At 41.1% G+C, this 17,574-nt stretch overlaps 4 protein-coding genes and 1 pseudogene across 5 annotated transcripts; 2 read left to right on the forward strand and 3 right to left on the reverse strand.

The window, feature by feature from the left end:
• Positions 1–287: 287 nt before the first annotated feature.
• On the reverse strand, positions 288–4,399 carry LOC146478594 (roundabout homolog 3-like). Its single transcript, XM_085112188.1, has 4 exons — positions 4,069–4,399; positions 2,792–3,364; positions 1,355–1,888; positions 288–542 (listed from the first exon to the last, which is right to left on the reverse strand). The coding sequence occupies exons 1-4, from the start codon at positions 4,304–4,306 to the stop codon at positions 313–315; spliced, it is 1,575 nt and encodes a 524-aa protein (XP_084968314.1). The 5' UTR covers positions 4,307–4,399; the 3' UTR covers positions 288–312.
• A 1,338-nt stretch (positions 4,400–5,737) lies between these two features.
• LOC146478595 (carotenoid-cleaving dioxygenase, mitochondrial pseudogene) lies at positions 5,738–8,902 on the forward strand (annotated as a pseudogene). Its single transcript, XR_014865069.1, has 3 exons — positions 5,738–6,176; positions 6,758–7,471; positions 8,016–8,902. The product of XR_014865069.1 is annotated as a carotenoid-cleaving dioxygenase, mitochondrial pseudogene (transcript).
• Positions 8,903–9,029: 127 nt separating this feature from the next.
• On the reverse strand, positions 9,030–10,899 carry LOC146478597 (contactin-associated protein 1-like). Its single transcript, XM_085112196.1, has one exon. It carries the CDS (start codon positions 10,897–10,899, stop codon positions 10,336–10,338), a length of 564 nt encoding a protein of 187 aa, XP_084968322.1. The 3' UTR covers positions 9,030–10,335.
• On the reverse strand, positions 9,030–14,222 carry LOC146478596 (uncharacterized). Its single transcript, XM_085112193.1, has 3 exons — positions 13,787–14,222; positions 12,326–12,898; positions 9,030–11,480 (listed from the first exon to the last, which is right to left on the reverse strand). Exons 1-3 carry the CDS (start codon positions 14,025–14,027, stop codon positions 11,263–11,265), a joined length of 1,032 nt encoding a protein of 343 aa, XP_084968319.1. The 5' UTR covers positions 14,028–14,222; the 3' UTR covers positions 9,030–11,262.
• Positions 14,223–14,281: 59 nt separating this feature from the next.
• Positions 14,282–16,573, forward strand: LOC146478598 (carotenoid-cleaving dioxygenase, mitochondrial-like). The gene is made up of 3 exons (XM_085111680.1): positions 14,282–14,308; positions 14,500–15,002; positions 15,570–16,573. The coding sequence occupies exons 1-3, from the start codon at positions 14,282–14,284 to the stop codon at positions 15,865–15,867; spliced, it is 828 nt and encodes a 275-aa protein (XP_084967806.1). The 3' UTR covers positions 15,868–16,573.
• Positions 16,574–17,574: the final 1,001 nt, after the last annotated feature.

Consider the following 17,574-nt stretch of genomic DNA (forward strand, 5'->3'; position numbering starts at 1 on the left):
GCTACCCATCACAGTAAATGAAAGCTAACCGTTTTGAAATTAGCCGCTTAACCCTGAATACTGTACATCGGTGCTAAACCCTAAAATGGTGTTACTTGCCAGACTGGAGCTCAGTTCTCTGCTAAAAATATGGAGTTCTGTTCTCGTGTATGTCAGTGCTATGAAGATAAGGAATGCTTTATTGTGTAAACATCATAAGGTGTCCAAGGTCAGTTTGAGATATGGAACCGAGTGTCGAAATAATGGCCGGCCACAATTAGATCACGAGCGCATTGAAAGAATTCTTTCATTCATACATCTTTATCATGTGATTTATGATAGCCTGATAAACACGTGCGGTGGATATGCCATATCAGTAGTAAAAGTAAATGGCCTTCGTTTCGTGTGATCGAGGCACACGTAGCACGAGTTCTTTCCTCCAGACCAGTACTCAATGGCAGTACAATCCGCACAGAGGTGTTTGCATTCCTGTGAAGTAGTGCCTCTTGAGATCAATTGCCGATTGCTGTGACCACACCATTGGGGTGTGTAGTGCAACCATACTAAAAAAAGAAAATAAACGTATTCAAAAAAATTGGCTGAGATAACTAAATATTATCACTAACTCACGCACGGAGTTTTGCTCGTACGCTATTGAAATGCCTTTAGTGTCAGTTTAACGGCAATTTTATGGGTATATCAACGAGAAACCACTTTCATTGTCCATTTTGTCCAAAAGTGTCGGTCTGATGAAACAAGTGAATTCTTTTTGTATTCTTGCCTGTCTAGTGGGCGTTACCAGGGAGGGAAGGGTGAGGATATTCACTCTGTTGAAACAACTGAAATTGTAATGCCGTAATTTCCAGAAACAGACCCCCGCATCGTAGTAACACCCGTCCAAAAAAAGAGGAATAAACCAGTCTTACAAGAAATATTAAGACATACGTGTCACTTATAAACTGGTTTGACTGTAACAAAAATAAAGTAAAAAAACAAACAAACAAACAAGCAAGCAACTACAACAACAACAACAAAAAGATAAAAAGAGGGAAAGAAAACTAGTGAGAATGAGGCATACAGTACTGTAATTGGTCAAAAGTGGATTGTATACCAGACTTGATCACAAACGATGCCATCTTAACGGGAAACCTATTTGTAATGAGTAGACTGAAATCCCAACACAGTCCCCCCCCCCCCAGTCCCCCCCCCCCCCCCTCAATTTGAACACTTTCTTCATTCACAATAAACCCCTCCTCTTGTTTCTCTGTCATGACACACTGGTGAGTGATGACCACCACGTCATTATTACGTCACCCCTTTTTTACTCGAGAGCACACCGTAGCAAGTCATGTCGCCTACAGTATCATACAATTACCTTCTTTCTTGAGAACTTCAAGAACAGTTGTTGCTTCGATGGAACGATGAAAGTTTTTCGCAACGCATATATAAGACCCAGAATCGTTTTGGGAAACATTCTTTAAATGCAAAGTTCCATTTGGATAAAGAACATGATTTCGAGGGAGGATTTTACCGGCTCTTTTCCAAACAATCTCTTTTGTACCCTGAGCTGTACAATTCAGCATCACATTGTTATACTTTTTCGCAACAACTTTCAGGGGAGGGGTAATGATATATTTGAGCCTGTCAGTGACCATTACTATGGCGACGGCGGAGTCCTGTCCAAGGAGATTCTTAGCTGAGCATGCGTACGTCCCGCTGTCTGCTTTGGTTACATTCCACAAGGTAAGCTTCCCATCGATTGCTGCAGCTCTTGCTTTTGGCACGTGACTTAATGCTTTTCGCCACGTGATCTTTGGAGTTGGCTGACCAGTAGCTTTGCACTGCAGGCTCACATTTTGACCTTGTTCAACAATGAGAGACGAAGGCTCTTGAATGATCACTGCGCCAACTGCAATTAAAATATTGACACCAAGTTAAATTGTCTCTAGGCAGGAGCGCGTCGGTCTGTTACCCAGAAAAGCCGATATCCCACATCCCTCGTGCTCGTCCGAGTTTTCACGCGCCCTCTTTGATCTAGCAGTTTGTAGGTTTGTCTCATATGTACTTAAAGTCAAATGGTTTTGTTCGCCACAAATATTTTAGCTGCAGCTCAGCGTGCAGTGTATTCAATCGGAATGCGGAAGGTTGCAGTTTCGATTGGTAATTTTTGGACATAAATTTGCACGTTAGTCATCATAATCACCATCGTCGTCTTCATCGTCAGCGTCATTAACATCATCATCGTCATCATAACCAATATCGTTATTATTATTAGTTGTTATCATTATCGCTAAAGGTGATATAAATGTGTCATAAACAGCCACGCGTATTTGTTATGTAATCAAAGTCGTCACGCTTTTCGTTTTGTTTGTACAAAGAGAGCACATGACAACAACTTGATTTACTGGTTTTTGTAGGATATCAAATTTAGTGGGTTTATTTAGGGGCGTGTGATTTAACTCGAAAGGGGTTCTTTCTGTACGATATCAGAGTGGAATAAATCAGAATTTATACGAAAACGATTACGACTACTTCGTGTTTATAACAAAATGAGAGCCTACTAAAAATTAGATACTAAACTATTTGTAGCACACGCATACATTAGTCGTTGCATTTGGCCCACGCAAGCACCTGATGCTTTTCATTTCTCAAAATCATAGTTGACAACAGCTGTTCTGCGGAGGGTGGGGGGGGGGGGGGACGGGAATGCGACAGCTACTGATAGGCTATAACTAAATCCACCCAATGTTTCTTTCTGATACACGACACGATAGTACCTGTCGTAAAAAGTAGAATATGCACTTTTATTCACCTTGAACAGTTAATGTGGCCGATGATGTCACAATTCCAAAAATATTTTTTGCTACACACGTGTACACTCCATCATCTTGTGACGTCACATCAGTCATCAACAGGCTACCACGTGACTGCACAACTCGTTTGTCTGCGAGGACAGTGGAGTTCTGTTTCATCCAAGTGACTTGAGGTTCTGGGTTTCCTTTAACGTGGCATTGAAACGAGGCTGCACCGGTTTCGTTTACCACTAAAGACACTGGAGGTGACAAAATAGAGGGGGCTGAGATCGATTCACCAGGATCGCCCTTCGGTCCTTGAGGGCCCTGGTCACCTTTAGGTCCGGGAGGTCCCTGGTCTCCTTGAGGACCCTTTGGCCCCTGTGGACCCTGAGGCCCAGGCGGACCATGCTTGCCTGGGGAACCAGGCCTACCTCGTCTTCCCCTGATACTTTTCGGGCAGTATACCGTGCAGGCCAGGTTGCTCAGGGCAAGTTGAACTTCTTTCTTGATGTCGTCACGCCTGATGGTTTCATTAGCGTTGGTTTTTCTGTTTATATTTTCCAAATGGCGTTTTTGACGAATCTGAATTTCTGGAAGTGAAGGAGAGACGTCTCATAAAATTCTGGTATAAGTTCCCTCTGAACAGCAACAACAGAAAAAGGCTGTTAATAAGCCTAACCCATAAAAAAATTTCTTTGAACGAATTAGCCAAGGGCTTATATTTAATGACTCAAATTATATTTTTGGCTGATTAGATCTTTCACAGATCCTGCGTATACTTGCAGCATTTTCGTTGTGCGGTTCCTTGCTTATTGTTTGCTTATATTTAAGCATCATACTTTGGTCATTTACCTTCATCTTTAAATGTGAACTAACGTGTTTCGACGGACGATTTCAAAACGAGGGGTTTACAAGCTGCCGTTTTACCCCAACCACCTCCCCCTATCGGGCCCCTATCCCATAAGCAAATACAGGCAACATTTAAACCTAACTGGGTCGGAGCATTACTACGTATGAAAACTTTTGAGCAATGCAGTAACGTTAGGTTTGAAGGGCGATGACTGGCTTTTCTATTTGAGTATTTATTCTCAGTCGAATTTGGGCGTTTCTAACTGGTTATAAATGAAACTCTTCATAAAATTTTCAAATAAACAAGAGTCACAACTGGCGGAACTGACACATAAACGAAAGGAAAACACGAAATTGAACTGTGAGACCTCTAATATCCCCTTGAGTTCATGACGATCGCGAACACTTTTAAGACTTTTTAAAATCAAATTCAAAAACTACTCACCTTTTTCTCCGTCGCCATGTAGTATCTTCAACAAAGAATCCGCAATCGTCTCGTCATGTACAGTGTTTCGTGGCTCGACATTTTCTTGTCTTTGTTGATTCAAGGTTTGAAGCATTTGTCGATGAGCGTGAAGTTCGATCTCGACGTGAATCAGTGCCACGAAACAAACAGCAACGGAGACAAATATTGATGAAAACATCACCGTGTTGGAGACCGGTCGCGACTTTGATTGCTCCATAATTAAACCTGTGGAAACCAGGAAGCGATTTCAGTTGAGATCTTCGCTGTTCACTAGAAACGTGTTTCAGTGAACGACCCTATTCGTTCCTTAACGCTCTGTGAGCTCTCTTCCGCTATTTGGCTTTTTTCCAGATCTCCGAGGAGGTATTACTCCGATCAATTGCATTATTTTAAGCCCTTCAGAAATTCCTCCAATTCCGGAATTGAAAGACCCAGGTCATGAGTGAGGAAAGTGCGTGAAGAAAGCCAAATAGATTTTGTCTGAGTTCGCCTTTTTACGACTTTTTTTGCGATGCATGTCTAACAAATGGACCAAATTTAGAAAATCACACTTTTGATATCTTTTAAATCAATGAATTTTCGTTTCCAATAAATGTGGTAGTTTAAGCGGGTTTAAACAAATTGTATACTCGGCTGTCTGGGTATTGCAAAATAAGTTGCCTCATTATAAAAACCCGAGCATCTTCAAATCTCAAAACTTCGCCTCCTTCTCAAAATCGCAAATTCAATTCACAACTAAACTGCGGTAAACGTTTCATTTTACATGGTAACAGCACAGCGAGATAAACAGGACATTGTTCCTCTTCTCCTATAACATAACAAAACATAAAAAACGGGGGTGAGTGTGGGGCCGTGCCAAAAAGAAAAAGATAAAAATACAAAACTAAAAAAATTTCAAAACTCAAAATTTCCTGACCCTCTCTCTACAACTTGATCTATATCTCACGGATAAATACAAAATCTAATCATAAGTATACAAAATCTGTGTCCATATGTTACACGGCGGAAGGCGATTCGGCTGAAAAGTTCAGTTCTCTAAGATCTAGCTGATGTTTGCCAAGCCTTCTTCGTGAAGGCTTTGATTCTGTGCCATTTGCAAGCGGTGAGAGTAGATTCCAGATGACGGCACTTTGGTACGCGATAGCTGAGAGCACGAAAGTAATGGCTAAATTATTCGTATTTGTTAGATTATGTGTGGTTGAGCGATTCTTTGTTATGAATTCCATACATGGTGGTGCTAACTGAGAATTTATCTTAAATATAAGGGTGGCTAGTCTAACTTTATATAAATCAGAGAGCTTGGACCAATGGGCTAGCTGGCGGGCAGTGGGCTATACTTCCAACAAGTCAACATTCGCTTATGAAGTCAGTTTAACGCGAGGAATTTAGGAGCGACGACTGACTGACAAAAAATCTGAAGGAAAATTTGTATTGGAGAGAACGTTTGGAAAGTTCACATAAAAGCATGCGCGCACTTGACGTGCGTCACTCAATGTGCATATAAACAATTTAAAAATTATTGGCAACGGGCGGAGGGGAGGTGGGGGGGGGGGGGGGGGGGTTGACGACGAACGGAGCAGTTTTATTAGCCAGAATATTCTGAATATTTTCGCTTCGCTAAATCCAACATTCCCTATACCCTGTACCAATGGTTCCCAGTAACCTCCCCTGTTAGCTGAGCGGGACCTTGATTAGGGATGGGCCTGGTAAATTTGAGTATGCTAATACCTCCTACAATCACTGGTTTGATGGACAGGCTCTCCTGCACCGCTTCCACATACAAGATGGTCACGTGACTTACAGTAACAGATTCGTGCGAAGCCAGTGTTATGCAGATTCCTTGAAGCACGGAAAGTCAAATCATTTGGAATTCGGCACATTTATTCCTCCAGATCCCTGCCAGGACATCTTTGCTCGTTTCTTCTGGCGTTATTTCGGAAAAGAAGTTCCCACAGATAACACGAATGTTAATGTGTTCATGATGAAGAATAAAACGTATGCAACCACTGAATCTAGCATCATGTATGAAATCGACCGCAAGACGCTAAACACTTTAAAAGACGTGGATATTTCAAAAGAGTTTCCAGGTAACCAGACAAAAATGACTTTTAAAATTTGTTTTTCACTTTGCACTTTCTTTTATTTTGCCATACTTTCAAACTAAAGAAAGGTGAATTGGTGAAGAAACCACCAGGCCTATGAAAAATTAGGTTTCTTTTCGAGATTCATGATTAGATGTCCTACTACAAATGTGGGTCAATCGAGAAGGAAAAGGCGAAAAAAAAAAGGAAAATTAAATATAACTGACTGTTAAAGATCAACAATTGTAAAAGGGAATTCTTTTGGCTTTCTTTTGAAAGCAGCAAGGATCGAATGAAGAACTAATGACCTAAGAAAATGCAGGAGTGGTGTTATCAGAGCTATGAAATTAGTTATTTAGTAAAAATATACCATCAAAGTTTAAAGGAAGAGTAGAGACCTTCTTAAAAAAATAACCATATATCAGTAAGGCCTTTCTTTATTAACTCAAACATTGGATGTTCAATGTTTTTTGAGAACGAAAATTTTAATAATTACCTGAAGTTGTTGAAGAGTACATTTCCATGGCGATATTTGGAGATTAAGAGATTAATCTTAGTCCAGCTGAATTCTCTTTATTTCTCTTCAGGAAGTGTCACACTCAACACCGCAACAGCACACCCACACCACACCCCAGATGGCTCAGTGATCAATGTCGCGGTCTCTTATGGTCTGAACTCCGCTTACAAAATCATCCAAATACCACCCTCCTCGGGGAAGCCAAGCGAAACTCCTCTAGAGGGGGGTAAAGTGCTCCCTTCCATTCATCCTTCGGGTGGCATTGGGTATGTCCACAGCTTCGGCCCGACAGAAAATTTTATTGTTATTACCGAGGGCCCCCTCAAAATAGATATCTGGAAAGTTCTTGCTCACAGAATCTTCGCAACAAGCCCGGAAAATTGGCTCAGTTGGAATAAGAATGAACCAACGAGATTCCACGTCATCGACAGAAAACAAGGCGACAGTGTAGGCGTCTTCACCGCGGAGCCATTCCTTGTGTCGGCCACCACATCAACGCCTTTGAAAAAGATGGCAAGATTTACCTTGATGCTTGTTGTTACCATGACGACTCAGTTATACGCCAGGCATACCTGAGTAACTTGCGCGCCCCTGTGCAACCAGGCCAGAAGAAGTTTGATCTTTCGGAAGTACGTCGTTATGAGCTTCCGCTTGGAGAACTGGGCGGTGTGAACGAGGAGAGAGGCCTCCACAAGGGAGGGGTCGGGAGAGATTACACTTTGCTGTACCTGGGGATGGATTTACCGAGAATCAACTACGAGAAGAACAATGGCAAACCGTACAGGTTTGTGGAAATATTTTTAGAAGAATGTACAAACTTGTTAACAATTTGAGGAACAGACTTAGAAACCAGTGAACTTCACACTTACCTCTATACAATGACCACTCTCAGTCAACCCCAAGGCATCAATGCTTATTTAGAGGAACAACAACTTATTTTGCTGAGGGTGACGACGAAGTTTAATTAGAGTGAAGTAATCAGTAGGCTACGTCCGTCATCGCTTAATGTAAGCTCTAAGAAACCTAACTTGGGCCAAATGACGAGATTTCGCGTCTGATTTCACTGTAGGCTCTAGAAGCAGAAAGGACGGTGCCTCCTTATACAGAAGTATTTTCGCGAAGGTTATGACTGAGAGATCTTCTTAACGGCTGTTGTAATCTAAAAAGGAAATTGGGGATAGCCACGCATCTGTCAGAAATAATCAAATCAAGTAACAGTAGTTCTAAAAAGGGATGGAACAATTATAAATGTTTAAAATGCAATAAGTCAATTGTATGTGTTCATGGCCGGTCCATATCACGTACGTATCTCCTTGTATCTTTGGCAGGTTTGCGTATGGCACGGGGAACTCCGAGCAAACATTACTTGACAAACTGGTCAAGTTGAATGTGGAGACAAAAGAGTTTGTTACATGGGAGGAGTCGGGCGGGTTTGTTTCAGAGCCCGTGTTTGTTAAAGCTCCTGATGGAAAAGAAGAAGATGACGGTGTTGTGTTGTCGTGCGTCATCAACGTTAATGACCAGACCACCTCTCTGCTGGTACTGGATGCGAAAGAATTCAAGGAGCTGGGGCGAGCTGTGGTTCAAGGAATTACCCCAGCAAACTTTCATGGCTTTTTCCAGTAGCACTTGTCGGGAAATCAGTGTCAGGTTTTCGTCTGTGGATTTTATCTTCTATGTGTGATTGCGTTTTTATTTTCAATGTTTATCTACCAGCGTGAAAGAAGAAATTATGAAAGGTTTATTGCGTTCGACGTAGAAAAAACGCATTTTTTATTACGTTTGGAGTCGAGACTGTATGGGACAATCAACTAATCAAATGAATGAATGGATCTTGGGACGCGTATATTGCATCCCCCGCAGATTTTGCAGGGGCGGATGACATCATCACCAACTTGGCAAAGGAAAGACAGCCTGGGATCGAGACCATCGAACGCACTCCCTGAACTTTGATTATTACTAGTTTAGTTTTACTGTGATTGTCTTCAACTTGGACCACTTTTTCAAATGATCCTGACTTCCTCGCGCATGCGTTTTCATGTGCTTCCTTCCGTTTCCGGTTGGATATATACCTGGGGTGTGTTATAATGTTATAATGATGACGTTTTTGCCAGGAAGCCTATCTCACTCAGTAAGTGATCTTCAAAGAGATTCTAGGTAAAAACGTAATACTGAAATAAATAAAAGATAAAAATAAGAGCAAATAAATTATAAAAACAGGGTAATAATTAAAGTGAATTGGGATTAATAATTGTCAAAGGTAACTTCACGTTTTAATTTTTTTTTAAGAATTGATGTCTCAGTCCAGCGAACTCCATTTCTTTTTAAACAACAACAACATGTAACAACAACAAATTTTAATTTTATACCACACTGGAATACAGAACAAATAAATGTAAAAACTACTTATGCAAGGTATAATGCCACCTAGAAAATAACTAACAAGCTAATCTAGCCAGGAGGCATAACAATAACTATGTATAAATGTCAAAAGTAGTCGTAACAGGGAGGCACAAGGATAAAAAATAAAACTCAAGCACACACAAAAAGACTTGCTGAGTAAAATGTTTGAGATAAAAAGGAGGAAATGTTGAAAGATTTGACAATACAACTTTCGATTCTGTTACTTTGACAAAACATCTTTCGTAAAGCGGAATGCGTCGTTTTTTTCTTCACCTTTCTCCCGGGTATATTTCTTAGCCTCCCCATTTGAGCTCGTGCCCATTCCCCTCCTGCATAATCGGTATGAAGACTATACAATGATTATAATGATAGCTTGGAAAGGTTTTTTTTACATCTTATCTTAAAGTTTGTTCTATCTTGACTTGAACCGGATAAAAAAAAAAAATCCAAAATAGACCGCTTCATGGACATAGTCACTACATTGACGTAATTATATCAGTTATCTTGACTATGAGTCTGACATTTCTCTTACAGCAGTGCAACTTTCCCTTCAATATCTTTATGACGATTTTATGTCACGGCTTGCTGATCGTGCGCCGGTGACAGCGTATAAAGCTCTTTGCACTCTTCACATTCCATGAATCGCCGTTTTGGTGCCCGCAAATTTTTGAAGGTCACACAACTTCACCCGGCGAAGGCCTCGGCGATAGTGTACAATAAAGAACCCGTATTGAACCATCGACATGTCATCTGGCTCAGTCAATTCTTTTTCTGCGAAATCTCTGTTATAAAGATAGCCTTGGAGTTGTCAGACTTCTCTCTTTGGATAAATGTATTGAAATCCTTAGAAATGGCTAAACCACGGGACTCATCTGTTTTTTTCGAAAGAACAGATTGCTTCTGAAATAAATTAAATTTCTCCCAATTAGTGCTAAATTTAGAACAGTTTTCAGTCGACATAAGTTCTGATATTTGACGAATTGGCTGCTCAAGTAAAAAACCGTTTGTTTCGTCAGCAGGCTCAGAAAACTCTTAAAAGTCCAAAACATGAACAACGGACGGTAATTTATTTGCTATTTAATAGTCCATTAACATAGTAGTAGTATTAGTCTTACTGGTTTTTAGGCTGTAGCATCTGCTATTGTATCTAGGGTTAGGTTCATTGTTTGAATTGCCTGTTCAGTAGTGATCTCTTGAAGGTTATCGAATCAGTGGTGTAAGATCTTACGAGATCTCCTGCACCAGCTACGCCAAACCATAACATTTGAGCTTTCCTAATGTATGGTAACCTTCTTCGCTTGGGTGATCTAAATCTGCCAATCTGATTTGCGTCACAGGCAGAGCAGACTTGTCTGTCAGCAGACCGCTGTCTGATCTCCAACCACCGCCACTGTTATAACAGTTACACTTCTGACCATTGGAACAAGAGTTTGTTACTCCGCATGCGCACATATTACTAGATCCAGCAACACCTCCCCAGTAGTTCATTTTTCTTCCATCACGTGACACCCACCAAGCAACCGTCTCTTCAACAAAGGCTACGGCGTCATGGCACTCAAACTTGATAAACTGTTCACAGTTCTGTGACACTCGAGTGAGTGCTGCTATCTGAGCGGTGCTGACTCCAGTGTATCTCACGTCTTTACGGTAACATCCTGGATTAATTAAGTCACATCCAGAAATGTCAGCAACATGGGTTCTACTCTCACTGTCGTGACTGATGACCGTCACGCCAACTCCACCTTTGTCACTCATGTCACAATACACACGGAAGGGAGTCACGCCTCCTTTGCCGTCAGGGTCAATCATATAATTACCTGAAGAGCTTCCACTGTTGGCTGATTTTATGCTGCTTCAGGACACAGAGAATACTTCAACGACAGTAGTTGCCTTAATTGTTCGCCGATAATTCTTTGCCTCACACGTGTAAGACCCAGCGTCACTTTTGGTCACTTTGCTGAGAAACAAAGTTCCGTTTGGATAAACAACATGATTTTGTGAAAGAGTTTTGCCGACTCTTTTCCAGACAGTCACAAGTGAGCCCTGTGCTTCACAATTCAGCATCGGATTACTCAACTCTGGTACAGCATCTTTCAAGGGAGGGGTGAGTGTAAATTTGAGCCTGTCAATCACCGTCAATAGTGCTACTGCGGAGTCCTGTCCAAGAAGATTCTAAGCTGAGCATGCGTAAGCCCCGCCATCTGCCTTTGTTACATAAAAAATAGTCAAATTCCCTTCAACCACTGTGGTCTTCTCTTTCGGCACGTGGCCCAGTGCCTTTCGCCACGTGACCTTTGGTTTGGGTTGACCAGTAGCTTTGCACTGCAGGTTCACGTTTTCCCCCTCTTCAACTATAACCGACGAAGGCTTTTGAGTTATCTTGGCACCAACTAAAAGTCAACAAAGAAGAATTATGAAGAAAAAGATTGTTTTCGTATCCTCCATATTGAATTGGAACTTGCTTGGACATGAGTTTAACTGGAGGAACCTAGACAAAGGGCTTTTCAAATGCACAAGGTTTTTAATATATTCCCCCACAAGAACCTCCATTGTAAAATAAATCCAGTTCTATATGGAGAATACTAAATGGCCTATTATCCCTTGATATAAGACTTAAAAAACATTTTCTCGTCGAAAGAAAAATATTGAGAGAGCCAAATTGATGAAAGTGAAGCCTTCAACTGACACTTCAAGTAAGTTTATTTAGCTGTCAACCAAAACCATTTGGCCTGGGGGTATTTTACTATGTGCCTTGTACTCGTTTTCAGGAAAGTTTAGCCATCACCGGAAGTTGCTGACGAGCTTGACCTTTTAGATCGGAGTTTAATCAAACTACACCGTGAATGTCAAAGGCTATCATCTATCAGAGCCCGATCTCATTCCCAGGGCCACCCTCTCTACTGGTCACCAACAGAGAAGACAGAGGTCTTTGCAGACGTCACTGGTGGTTCTAGCCTACACGTAGCCGTACCCATCCTCTGAAGGGAAAGCATGGGGTGAGTACCGCGCTTAGGTTATCGTGGGGTGGCTCAGGCCTGATGTTTCCCTAAACCTTAGCAGGCTCAACCCCAGTCAACACCCACGTGCAAATCTAAGATAAAATCTCTCCAAACGAAAAGACGCACAGGATAACAAAATTCACTGAGTAGGCCGTAAAATTCCCTCCACACAAAAAGCCTTAACAAATCAGCTTCTTTAAATTATTAGTTAAGATCTGTTAAATTAATCTATTTACCTTGAACAGTTAATGTGGCTGTCGATGCCTTTTTCCCAAGGATATTTTTTACAAGGCAAGTGTACATTCCACCATCTTTTGACGTCACGTCTGTAATCATCAGGCCACCGCTTGATTGTACAAAACGTTTGTCCGCGAGGAGACTGGAATTCTGTTTCAGCCATGTGACCTGAGGTTTTGGGTTTCCTTTAACCTCGCACTGAAATGAGGCTGTACCAGTCTGGTTTACCACCAAAGACATTGGAGGTGACACAATAGAAGGGGCTGAGATGGTTTCACCAGGATCGCCCTTGGATCCTTGAGGGCCCTGATCACCTTTCGGTCCAGGAGGTCCCTGGTCTCCTTGAGCACCTCTTGGGCCCTGTGGCCCCTGAGGCCCAGGTGGACCATGTTTGCCTGGGGGACCAGGCCTGCCTCGTCTTCCCCTGATACTTTTCGGGCAGTGGACCTTGCAGGCCTGGCTGTTCAGAACAAGTTGAACTTCCTTCTTGATAGCTTCTCGAAAGATGTTTTCACTGCCGTTTGTTTCCTTGTTGTCATTCCCCAGCTGGCGTTTGTGACGAATCTGGATATCTGTGAATGAGAAAAGCAGTTATTTATATATCAAGGCATGACAGGCTGGTTTTTTAGCCTGGGGCTGAGACGCTAAAAGGAAATTAGCACAAACTACAATATGGTTGATTGAACCAGTAAAAACATTGGGGCATTTTGTTATATTAAAGTAAAAATAGATGTTTATCGTAATTTCTGCACTGCTATGCTTTCTTAAAATTGAAACTGAGGAGCCCTTATAATCCCAGTTACGACACGGGTTTAAATAGCAGTTCACAAGCAAGTATATTCGGCTCGCAAACAGCTGAAACCTTCCTCTGTAGCATTTAAGGAAACGTTTGAATTTGTGGGTACAAGCTAAGATCTTCTTTAAACCAAAGAGTGTTCCTTGAAGTTTTCACGATAAGCGCAGAAAAACGCTGATCTGGCTGGATGAATCGAACGCAAGAAAAAAATAAAGGAAAGCGAAAGGTATTTCTACGGGGGTCCACTAAGCGGCATGCACGTGCCGTGAGAGCCGTTTATTTTGGTTTGTATTTTTAGCAGTTAATGATGGGATATACCGCGACTTATGGAAGAAATTATTTGCCCTCAAGAGTCAAGTTTGTAATTGCATAAAAGCAATTACGATATTAAATGGCAGTAGCAAGACACCGATCACAGAAACATTATCGGCAATCGCTCTGTAAGTGTGGCGTTATTTCATTTGTTATTTTGAGTATTATCGGGTTCAGCCAGAGTCTTGCAACTGCGCACTAAGCATTTTTTGACAACTTGGTTTACAATCGTGAAAAGGGTACTGAAACGTACGCCACGAAAAACAGCCCGATCAGATGATAGTGATCAGCCCCCTTCAATCCTCCCTTTCAAGCGAAATATTGATCTTCTAAACTGCAACTGAATACTCACTATTTTCCGAGTCACCTCGCAAGAACCGCTTCAACAAAGAATCCGCAATCGTCTCTTTATGTATAGTGTTTCGTGGTTCGACATTTTCTTGTCTTTGTTGATTCAAGGCTTGAAGCATTTTCCGATGAGCGTGAAGTTCGATCTCGACGTGAATCAGTGCCACGAAACAAACAGCAACGGAGAAAAATATTGATGAGAACATCACCGTGTTGGAGACCGGGCGCAACTTTGATTTCTCCATAATACAATCTTAAGACTGTAAAAACCAGGGAAGGCTTCCAGTTGAGATCTTCACTGTTCGGTAAAAGCTGTGTTCAGCTGTTTGTCCGGTGGACGTCTCTTGTCAGTCCAGCTTCTTGGTCCTCTTATTTGACCTTTCTTCCACTATTCAATAGTGGCAGTTTTCCAAATCTCCGAGGAGGTATTTTCCCCATAAGTCGCCTTATTTTTAACCATACAGGAACTCCATCAATTCCGGGAATAAAGACATAGGACATGTCTACAATAAACTGGCTATGTGGAGTATATAATTTTTTTTCGCAACTTAATTTCTTATTTTTCAAACCTAATAAATGGAACTTAAACGAAAGAGAACAACTTTAATTGGAGGCACTTCCAAAGAACGTTTTCAAGAATGGAACAACAACCTACTGGATAATACATGGCAAGACGCATGCGCGCATGATTAGCGTCTAAGCCCATTGGTAGAACAGTTCAGCCTGACAGAAACTTTTATTGTTATTGCCGAGGACCCCCTCAAAATAGATATCTGGAAAGTTCTTGCTCACAGAATCTTCGCAACAAGCCCGGCAGATTGGCTCAGTTGGAATGAGAATGAACCAACGAGATTCCACGTCATCGACAGAAAACAAGGAGACCGTGTAGGCGTCTTCACCGCGGAGCCATTCCTTGTTTTCCACCACATCAACGCCTTTGAAAAAGATGGCAAGATTTATCTTGATGCTTGTTGTTACCATGACGACTCAGTCATACGTCAGGCATACCTGAGTATTTTGCGCGCCCCTGTGCAACCAGGCCAGAAGAAGTTTGATCTTTCGGAAGTGCGTCGTTATGAGCTTCCGCTTGGAGAACTGGGCAGTGTGAACGAGGAGAAACCCCTCCACAAGGGAGGGGTCGGGCGAGATTATATTTTGCTGTACCTGGGGATGGATTTACCGAAAATCAACTACGGGAAGAACAATGGCAAACCGTACAGGTATGTGGAAATATTTTCAGAAGGACTTTACAAACTTGTTAACATTTGAGGAACAGACTTAGAAACCAGTGAACTTCACACTTACTTCTATACAATTACCACTCTCAGTCAACCCCAAAGCCAGCAATACTTATTTAGAGGAACAACAAATTCTTTTGCAGAGGGTAACGACGAAAGTTTCATTAAAGCAAAACAAATTTAGGCTACGTCAGCCATTGCTAAATGTAAGCTCTAAGAAAACAAGTTGTGCCAAATGACGAGATTTCACGTATGAATTCACTGTAGGCTTTGGAAGTAGTAAGGAGGGTGCCTACTAATACAGAAGTATTTTCGCGAAGTTTATGACTATGCGAGAAGAGCAGATCTTATTAAGGGCTGTTGTAATCTAAAAAGGAAAATATATTGGGGATAACTACACATCTGTCAGACGTAATCAAATCAAGTTACAATAATTTTTAAAATGCTCCAAAATATGGAACAATCATCGATGTTTAAAATGAAATAAGTCAATTGTATATGTTCATGACCGGTCCATATCACGTACGTATGTCCTTGTATCTTTGGCAGGTTTGCATATGCCACGGGGAACTCCGAGCAAGCATTACTTGATAAACTGGTCAAGTTGAATGTGGAGACTAAAGAGTTTGTTAAATGGGAGGAGTCGAGCGGGTTTGTTTCAGAGCCCGTGTTTGTTAAAGCTCCTGATGGAAAAGAAGAAGATGACGGTGTTGTGTTGTCGTGCGTCATCAACGTTAATGACCAGACCACCTCTCTGCTGTTACTGGATGCGATAGAACTCAAGGAGCTGGGGCGAGTTGTGGTTCAAGGAATTATTCCAGCAAACTTCCATGGCTTTTTTCAGTAGCACTTGTCGGAAAATTAGTGTGAGTTTTTCGTCTGTGGATTTTCTCTTCTATGTGTGATTGCGTTTTTATTTTTAATGTATATATACCAGCGTGAAAGAAGAAAGAAAGGTTTATTGCGTTCGACGTAGAAAGGACGCACTCCTTATTACGTTTGGAGTCGAGATTGTATGGGACAATAAAAAAATCAAACGAATGAATGGATCTTGGGACGCGTATATTGCATCCCCTGCAGATTTTTCAGGGGCGGATGACACCATCACCTACTTGGCAAAGGAGAGAGAGCCTTAGATCGAGATGATCGAACGCACTACCTAAGCTCTGATTGTTATAGTTTCACTGTGATTGTCTTCAACTTGGACCACTTTTTCAAACGATCCTGGCTTGCTAGCGCGTGCGTTTTCATGTGCTTTCTTCCGTTTCCGGTTGGATTTATCCCTGGGGTTTGTTATAATGTCTGTTATAATGGTAAGGTTTTTGCCAGGAAGCCTATCTCACTGTTAAGTGATCTTCAAAGATATCCTAGGTTAAAAAGTAATACTGAAATAAATAAAAGATAAAAATAAGAGCAAATAAATTATAAAAACAGGGTAATAATTAAAGTGCATTGGGATTAATAATTGTCAAGGGTAACTTCACATTTTAATTTTTTTTTAAGATTTGATGTCTCCGTCCAGCGAACTCCATTTGTTTTTAAACAACAACAACAACAACAACATGTAACAACAACAAATTTTATTTTTATACCACACTGGAATACAGAAGAAATAAATGTAAATACTAGCTACTTATGTAAGGTATAATGCCACCTAGAAAATAACTAATAAGCTCATCTAGCTTGGAGGCATAACATTAACTATGTATAAATATCAGAAGTAGTCGTAACAGGAAAGCACACGTATAAAAATAAAGCACACACAAAAGACTTTATGAGTAAAATGGTGAGTAAAGAAAGAAGGAATTGTTGAAAGATTTCACAAAAAATTTTTCGATTCTGCTGCTTTGACAAAACATCTTTTATAAAGTGGATTGCGTTTTTTTTTCCCCACATTTCTCCCGGGTATACTTCTTAGCCTCCACATTTAAACTCGTGTCGATTCCCCTCCTGTAGCCTCGGTATGCAGGTGATCGAGACAACGCAATGAGATATAATGACAGCTCGGAAAGATTTTCTAAATCCTTTCTTTGTTCTATCTTGACTTGAGCCGGATAAAAAAATCCAAAATAGACCGCTTCATGGACATAGTCACTACACTGAGGTAATTATCTTTGGTACGAGTCTTGCAATTTTCCCTTATGCCACGCCTTGCTGACCGTGCGCCAGTGCCAGCGTATAAAGCCCTTTGCACTCTTCTCATTTCATGAATCTCCGTTTTCGTGCCCGCAAATTTTGCTTAAAATGGATAAACGGAATCACCTTCCTTTCTTTATAAGAGAACAGATTCCTCGTAAAGTAAAAAAATCAAAACTTTTCTCAAGTGTTAGATTTAGAACAGTAATTTTAAGTCGACATAATTTGTGATGGTTGACAAATTTGGCTGTTTCAAATAATAAAAAAGCGTTTTTTTCGTCAGCAGGCTTACAAAACTCAGAAAAGTGTAAAACGCGAACGGTAGGAGGTAATTTATGTGCTATTAGTCCGTAACGTAGTAGTAGTATTCCAGTCTTACTGAGTTTTAGGCTGTAGCATATGCATCTGCTAAGTGCAT

The sequence above is a fragment of the Pavona decussata genome, unplaced genomic scaffold (genome assembly GCF_977016875.1).
Source record: "Pavona decussata unplaced genomic scaffold, jaPavDecu1.1 SCAFFOLD_64, whole genome shotgun sequence".
Taxonomy (NCBI): domain Eukaryota; kingdom Metazoa; phylum Cnidaria; class Anthozoa; order Scleractinia; family Agariciidae; genus Pavona; species Pavona decussata.